General features: G+C 52.8%; 1 protein-coding gene across 1 annotated transcript; it reads left to right on the top strand.

Annotated features, from left to right (window-relative positions):
• Positions 1 to 5,350: 5,350 nt before the first annotated feature.
• On the top strand, positions 5,351 to 7,016 carry LOC113903999 (translation initiation factor IF-2-like). Its single transcript, XM_027560647.1, has 3 exons — positions 5,351 to 5,485; positions 5,647 to 5,706; positions 5,892 to 7,016. Exons 1-3 carry the CDS (start codon positions 5,351 to 5,353, stop codon positions 7,014 to 7,016), a joined length of 1,320 nt encoding a protein of 439 aa, XP_027416448.1.
• Positions 7,017 to 7,237: the final 221 nt, after the last annotated feature.

Genomic DNA, 7,237 nt, shown 5'->3' with positions numbered 1-7,237 from the left:
GAAATAAACCAAAAGATACACAAAATTGGAAATTTAAATGAGCAGTTTTGAACGTGTTATGTAATCCACAAATGAAATGGCTTTAAATGAAGTTCAATTCTGGAAAGGAATAAAGGCAATTCATACAATGTAGGAAACAGCATAAATTGATCTCCAACCCAGAGCTGCACTGAACTAACCCTGTGCCCTAAATCAAATGTGTATATATGAAAAAAATCTGTGATTTACTTAGAAAAAAATGTTTGCTGACAACACTGCATTGCTGGTTATATATTACACTGCCTAAACATGAGTAGAAGGAGTAGCTGGGTTATATCTCTATTCATATTATTCCTGTCTATCAAAGTGGCATTTAATTTTTCCAATTCTATGCATTTAGAAATTCAGTCACTGATAAAAATCAATTTAATTTGCTCCAGTGTCATTCAGTTAATGCCAGGCTAAAACAGTAAAATTTCTCTGTCCTCACTCTGCTTGAAGGCCTTATAAGAAACAGCTCACACCTTAAAAGGATGGATTTAAACTTGTTATTTATCAGTAACAAAGGGCGGACCTCCTCTTAGTTAGATTAATAACATATACTACTCGAGTAGGGTATATAAGTCATTGTTTCTTTGAACGTAGTAGAATGTTTGAAATGCCACAATGTAAAGGAGTCTAATTCCTTATAAAAATCTAAAGATTGTTTTTGTCTCCTGACATGTTTTGAATGTAAGCTTCCATTCTGCTCCTACAAAATTTTACAAGAGCTGCTTTTTTGCTCAGTGATTTCATATTAGTTCGCTGTCCATGGTCTTGATCCACATGAAGGGAGGTGGTAGGGGTACCTTTTGAAAAATGGATATCAGGATGCCTAGGCACCAATTTGATGCCTTAACATTTTAAGATAATGTTTTAAGGGGAACGTCTGTAGGGTTTAAGTCCTCTTTTCTATTCCAGTTGTTTTCATTTCTATATATTTGCCACCCAATTTAGAGTACAAGAAGCAGATGGGAGAAGTTTGTATTACATTACTTTTGAGCTGATAAAAATCACCACCACGTTTAGGGCTCCAAAGAATTGTAGTCAGTAGGAAGTAGTATTTTCCAATTTGCAGTTTTTCATTGTTCATTTGTTTTTTGCTTTCAGAAATGTAAGGCATTCTTGTAGAGGAATCCTTGTCCACTTTTACATATGGCTTAACAAATGCAGAAATCTTCACAAAAATGATAAAGAAAAAAGGCCAAACAGCAACCTTCTCAATTCTCTGTATAGATAGATATAATCACACACATACGCACATACACAAGCACTAAGAGTATTAAGCTAAATCCCTTCTTTAACCCTGTAATTTTTTTTTTCTTGTGAAGCAAAGAAGGCATATCCTCTAGAGGTTAAGGCTGCTTCCTTCAGTCCAAAACAACGTTTCACCTTCAGTTTAAAAAACAAAAGATTGACCTGGCAGACTAACGTTTAACCTCTCCTGGGGTTTCCTTGAGGGGTGAAAGAATAAAGAAAAAAACTTCCCTCCATCTTCCACACACCTAATTGTCTTTTGTCCTTTATCTTTCCCTTCAGATTATCAGGAGAAGTATGATATATATAGATAAACACATAAACAGACGCTTATTTTCTGAATCTCTGAGAGCCGCTGCGAGTCTTTGAAGGGGATCGACCTGCACAAACTGGTCATATTTTTTTGTTTTGATACAAAGTATTCCAACGGTAAGAAAACAGGCTCTTGCCTCATTTGAGGTCGGTACCCACCCCAGGCCACCGGGCCGAACTACAGCGATTCACACTTTTCAGGGCAAGAGAAGGCTACTTTCCAAAGAAGTCTTTAGAACTTGGGAAAATCCTTGTACCGGAAGAAAATGGCCTAAACACAATAGGACTCGCCATTTTCTCCTTGTGAAGCACAAAGCGCTTGGCGCTGCCTGGAGCACAAAGAAAGCGTGAGCCCGCGGAATTCTTGCGCATTTCCAAGAGGGGAAAAAACACACACACACACACACACACACCTCCCTTAGAACCACAGATTCTCCCGCCTGGGCGCTCTGAGACACACTCTGCCACCCTCGCTCAGTCCCTGTCACCAGATCTTCTCTTTGAGGTGCAGAAGAAGGCGCGACGCTCGCTAGCCAGCTAACTAGGAAGCTTCCTAGCTTCTATCTAGGAAGGCGCGATGCTCTCTAGCCAGCTAACCCCGGCCAAGACCAAGTCTCGTAAACCGAGGGCCCCGGCCAGCGGCCATGGCCCTCCACGGTCCTCCATCCTAGGCCTGGGGGGGTGGTGGGGGATGGGGGTGCTCCCTTCTCTCTCCTCCTCCCCCGATCTCTCCTCCAATTCCATCCCGTCCCCTGGGCACGTCTGGGAGTCCGGGAGCTTAGGGACCTCGGTGACCTGATTTCCATCCACTGCCGGGAACCAACCTTGCAGCCCAGAGCCCGGCGCGAGGCTCTCGAAGGATGCTCGCAACGCGGGAACTCCTCGCCTGGGCGCCCCCCGCCGCCCCCGCCCGCCGCATCCAAGCCAGCCAAGTGCCCTGCTCCGCACGCCCACCGCGGGCGAAACGGCTGCTGCTCCCGCTCACGTGCGGGAAGTGCAAGCTTCGAGGAAAGCCCTGGGAAATAAAACTACCCGAACGCAAACCCGTGACCCCGACTCACAAAGCGAACACCCCCAACTCCGCCGCGACGCAGAGTCCGGCTCACCCAGGGGAAAAAAAAAAAAAAAAAGATCTTACTTACGGCCCTCGCGCGTTTGGGTAATCCGCGTCTCAGCCCGTTCGGTTGGTTTGTTTTCAAAATATAAACACATCTCTCTATGTTTGATTTTGCACATCTTCCACCGTTGAGAAGGAACGAAAACAAAAATCTTGTAGGCTAGCGGGGCTGGGGGAGGGGGATGGAGGTTTTCATTGTCTACGCTCTGCACACGCAGCCCAAGGAAAGACGCTCAGAGCCGTGTGGGGCTCCTTCTACTTTCTGCTTGAAATTCAGAAGCTTTCAACGCAGTAAAGCGGGGGTTTGGTCTCCCTGCCTCCCTCCCTCTGCGTTTTCCTCTCTCTCTCCCCTTCTTTCCCTCCTCTCCCCTCCCTCTCTCTTCTCCAGCTCGAAGTCTCAGTCTCTCTCTCTCTCTCTCTCCCTCTCTCTCTTTTTTTCAAAAGAGGGCAGGTCGCTTCCTGCATCCCAATGAGTTAAATCACTCACTCACTTCTCATGCATCAGCAGCCTCTTTAACAACCCGAGGGCTGCAGGCACAAAAGAGCATTTAGCTGCCTCCAATTTGTGTAGAAGGCCTGTCCTTAATTTGTTTTTGGAGTATAATTAAATCATGTATTTCACGTAATATGAAAATACCAAGTTCCCAACTTTGAGCGAATGAACTGTTAATGGTAACCTTTGAAAATAGACCCCCCTTCTTGTGGGTGTCCTTCGAAAAGGCCTAGGACGCCCCAGAAAAGGAGAGGCCAAGGATTTGGGCCCCCAAATCTACCCGCCCCTCCCCCATTTCACACGTCAAGGTCACAGCCATCTGATTTCCCCCATTGATTTAAAATGGAGAGTTTTTTTTTTTTTAAATCAACCCTTTGCCTTGGAAAGAATGAAATCTTTTTGTGGTGTGGGAAGATCTGAAGGATTAAATAAATAAATAAATACATCCTAAATCTGAAATACACCACGTAAGCAGAATCAACCGTGATCAGACGTTGGGATGGGGTGGGGGTGGGAGTTGCGCAGGGGCGGCGGAGGGGGGAGTTGGTGAAGAGGCTGACACACCAGGCGGGAGTGTGAGGTTTTCACCCTCCCCGCCCCCCCCACCCTCGCCTGGCGAATTCTGAGGGTCTCTCGGTTTTGCTCGGGTTTCTTCCGGAGGCTGAGTGGGCCTTACTACCAGGCGACAAGGCCGGCGCCTTTCTTTTCTCTATCTTTCTCTCTCTTTTATTTAAAGCTCTCAGAGTCTCGAAGGGGTCTAGATCTCGCGGACACCGCCCAATGGTCGGGGCGGGGGGTCCGGTATATGGCTCCCCCTTCCTCGGAAGGGTTAAGGCACAAAGAGCAACTCTGCCTTCCTGCAGTTTCTCTTTCAGGGAAAACCCCAGGCCCCGCCATTGTTCTCCCTCACTGGAGGGGGCCGAGGGTGACAACTGAGACACACCTCCTCTCTCTTCCCCCGCACTCACCACCCATCTCCTCCTCACCCCACCCACGGCCACTGCCGACGAGACACTTGGGAATATTTTCTTGCTCCTGAGATTCCTGTCTGGGAGACCATGAGATCCAACATCACTAATATCTTGGTGATCGTCTGCATTTTCTCCTGCAGTATTCCCTGAAGTCGTCGCCCCCCCCCCCCAACCCCTCCACCCCCCACTTTCTGGTTCTAACAGCTCCTGTTCAGAAACAGTGCGCTCGGATACCAGAGGGGTTAGGGCTGCTGGTAAACCGTACGCCGTTCCATCGAAAAGGAATGAAACCATGTAACGCGCCACCTCCCGCTTTTGCATATTCGCCTTGTACCCTACATCACCGTGGGGTTTTGAGGAAGGCCATGTTTCACCTTGAACATTTATCAAGCCTGCCTCTGCTTAGCCCTAAGCAGGAGGAGGCACAGCCCGCCAGCACCCAGCTTACATCTGCTTGAAAAATTCAGCGATACCCCCAACGGGCTCTCTTGCAAAAAAAAAAAAAAAAAGGTGAAAACCAAAAATGAAAGATTTTTAGAAAATAGGATGTATGTGTGTGTATATATATATACATACATACATACACTCAAACAATGCTGGGTTCGGGGGCTCAAATTATCTAACATAGAACATCTCTGCGGCTGAGCCCAGACCCAAGGCCTCACTGTACCGAGTGTTTTACTAGCGGCTAGAGAAACGGCGTTCTCTTCGGAGACTCTAGAAGGAATGTGCTTCATCCCCCTGCCCTTTATCTTTCGCCGGATGATACTCATTCTATCCGTTTCCAGTTTATTGACCTGGGATGTGGGACTGTTAAAGATCGGCAGCATCTTGCCAAAGCCGGAGGGAGGCAGGGTCACGCGGTGCGCACAGCATCCGGCCCCAGGGAAGGTGCGGCTGTGTCCACTGGTTAGCCCGAAGGGTCTGCTCTGGGGGGCGCCCATTTCAGACGACCTCAGTGGGCCCCTAATCCAGCAAGTCCCCCACCCCCACCCCTTCCCCGGCACTACCGGTGCCAACTTCGCCTCATCTTTCTGGGTCCTGGAATTTCAGCCTTTTCGGTGGGCAGGCCTTAGGAAGAAACCCGGGCTACGGGTGCGTTTCCGACTTATGGGCCGCTCCCTCGCCCGCGGCTTATGCTAAGTGGAGGCTGCGAAGAAAAGCTAAAGAGATCAGAGGCGAATGCTACAACATTCGCCCTGGCCTTGCAGCCCTCCACCTCAAACAGATGGCTCGGCCAGGACACCTGCAAAGCAGCTCAAGCCTCCACCTCCGCGCAGCTCTCCGGACGCGGGCCACTGTGTCGGATCAAATAAGGTTACCTAACAGCCGGGGCCTCAGTCCCTTTCTCTGGGCACATTTCAGTCCCTTCGGAGCATAGAGCTTCCGATCCCCGGTCTCCCGCCCTTGGCCCCAGGAATCTGAGCGGGCCACTTTTTTCCAGCCCCGGTTTTTTTTCCCCCCTTCGGGTTTGCCAGGCGCGCGAACCTCCTCCTGGCCTGCGCATCTCGTCGCCCGGGCTTGGAGCTTATGAAAATGTAACCCAACTCATTGCCAGAAGTTGTTGCTAATTAGTGGATAATAAACTTCTGTAGCCAGGGCACAAAAAGTCTTTTAAAAGTGCAAAGGTGTTCTTTGTTATGGCATCAGAAAAGGGATTAGCATATCAATTGGACTGGGGGGACCGGACAATGAGCCCTCCTCCCCCCTTGGCTGCCCTTAGTTCGCCGCCCGCCGCCTCCACCTCCTCTTGGTGCCCTTCCTCCTGCTCCTCTTCCTCTTTGGGCTCCCGGAGCTGTCAAGGAGCGGTCGGGGAGCGTGGGGCGATGGGCCGCGTCCCAGCGGGCAGGCGCAGTGCGAAGCTCCTGCCGCCCACCAGGCCTGCGCGGCCCCTAACCCTCATTCTGCCCCGCGCACAGGCGCGCGCCGGGGGAAGGTGGAGGCGCGCGGCGGGACGTGCGGGGACGCGGAACCCGGGCGCGGCATATCCCAGGCGGCCGCGAGGGCGTGGACCCAGCGGGTCCCGGGAGGGCGGCCTAGCGCAGTACTGCACGGCGCCCCCTCCCAGCCTGAGGCTCGGGGCCGGCGAGCCCTGCGCCCTCCGCTTCCCCCTGGGCCGCGGGAACCCCCAGCGGACTTTCCACTCCTCAGGCCACGGGGAGCCGCCAGCTCCCCACCCTTGTCCGGCCTTTCTGGGCCGCCCCGCGGACTCCCGACACTCGCTCGCACGCGTCGGGCGGTTAGCGAGTCATCGGGGCAAGCCGAGACCCTTGGTGTCTTCAGGGGGCGGCCGATCCCGGGATGGAAGGCCGCCAGGGCGAGGCGGCGAGAGGGACCGCGACCGGAGCAGGCTCGGCGAGTCATCTCGAGACCTGGCCTGGCCGCGCGCGCCCGGCCCAGAGGGAGCAGCCGCCTCCCCGGGGCCTACGGAAAACCTAGGAGGGCAGCCCCGGGCCGGGGGCGGGAAAGCCGAGCAGACGAAGCCTCTCGGAGACTGAGACGCGGCCCAGGCCTGCGGGGCCCCGGCCCACCCCCTGTCCTGCCGCGCCCCCGCCCGGCCTCGCGGGTCCCGGAGCGCGCCCGGGGCAGGGTCGCCGGGGCCTCGGGGCAGCCTCGCGCTCGGGAGCAGAGCTGGGCGCGTGGAGAGCGAGGAAGGAGCCGCGACGGCGCGCTGGGCTCGCGGGCGCCGAGCCGGACCCGCCACTCTCGGCCGCCCGCCCGAGCGCCCGCCTCTCCGCCCCGAAGCCCCCGCCGCCCGGGCTACCCTGGCGAGGAATCATTTTCTTCCCGTTTTCTGCTCCCCTCCCCCCGTTTGCATGTCTCCCTAGAGGCGGCTTCCATCATCTAAATGCATTTAAAAAAAAAAAAAAAAAAAGAATCTCCGGGGCTCTCCTCTTTTCCACCCGGCTCGCCTTCCCTGACATTGGTGTTAGGCGAACAAGCACCAAACTCACACAAGTTTTCCCCGAAAATCCACGGCTCTAACTGCCATAGGGAAAGATGTCAGGGAAAAAAGTGGAGGTCGGTGTTTCCCCCAAATGCAAAACATCAGAGAGGGAGCTGAAAGGA

The sequence above is a fragment of the Bos indicus x Bos taurus genome, chromosome 14 (assembly GCF_003369695.1).
Source record: "Bos indicus x Bos taurus breed Angus x Brahman F1 hybrid chromosome 14, Bos_hybrid_MaternalHap_v2.0, whole genome shotgun sequence".
In the NCBI taxonomy this organism is placed as follows: Eukaryota; Metazoa; Chordata; class Mammalia; order Artiodactyla; family Bovidae; genus Bos; species Bos indicus x Bos taurus.
The sequence above is the reverse complement of the archived record's forward strand: the minus strand, read 5'-3'. Positions and strand labels throughout refer to the sequence as shown.

Bases quoted from the DNA above. Each gene is read 5' to 3' on its own strand.
- LOC113903999 (XM_027560647.1), top strand. From the start codon at position 5,351: ATGCTACAACATTCGCCCTGGCCTTGCAGCCCTCCACCTCAAACAGAT. The intron at 5,486-5,646 runs GTTACCTAACAG...CGGGTTTGCCAG, and splicing joins ACTGTGTCGGATCAAATAAG to GCGCGCGAACCTCCTCCTGG. The intron at 5,707-5,891 runs GTAACCCAACTC...GGCTGCCCTTAG, and splicing joins GGCTTGGAGCTTATGAAAAT to TTCGCCGCCCGCCGCCTCCA.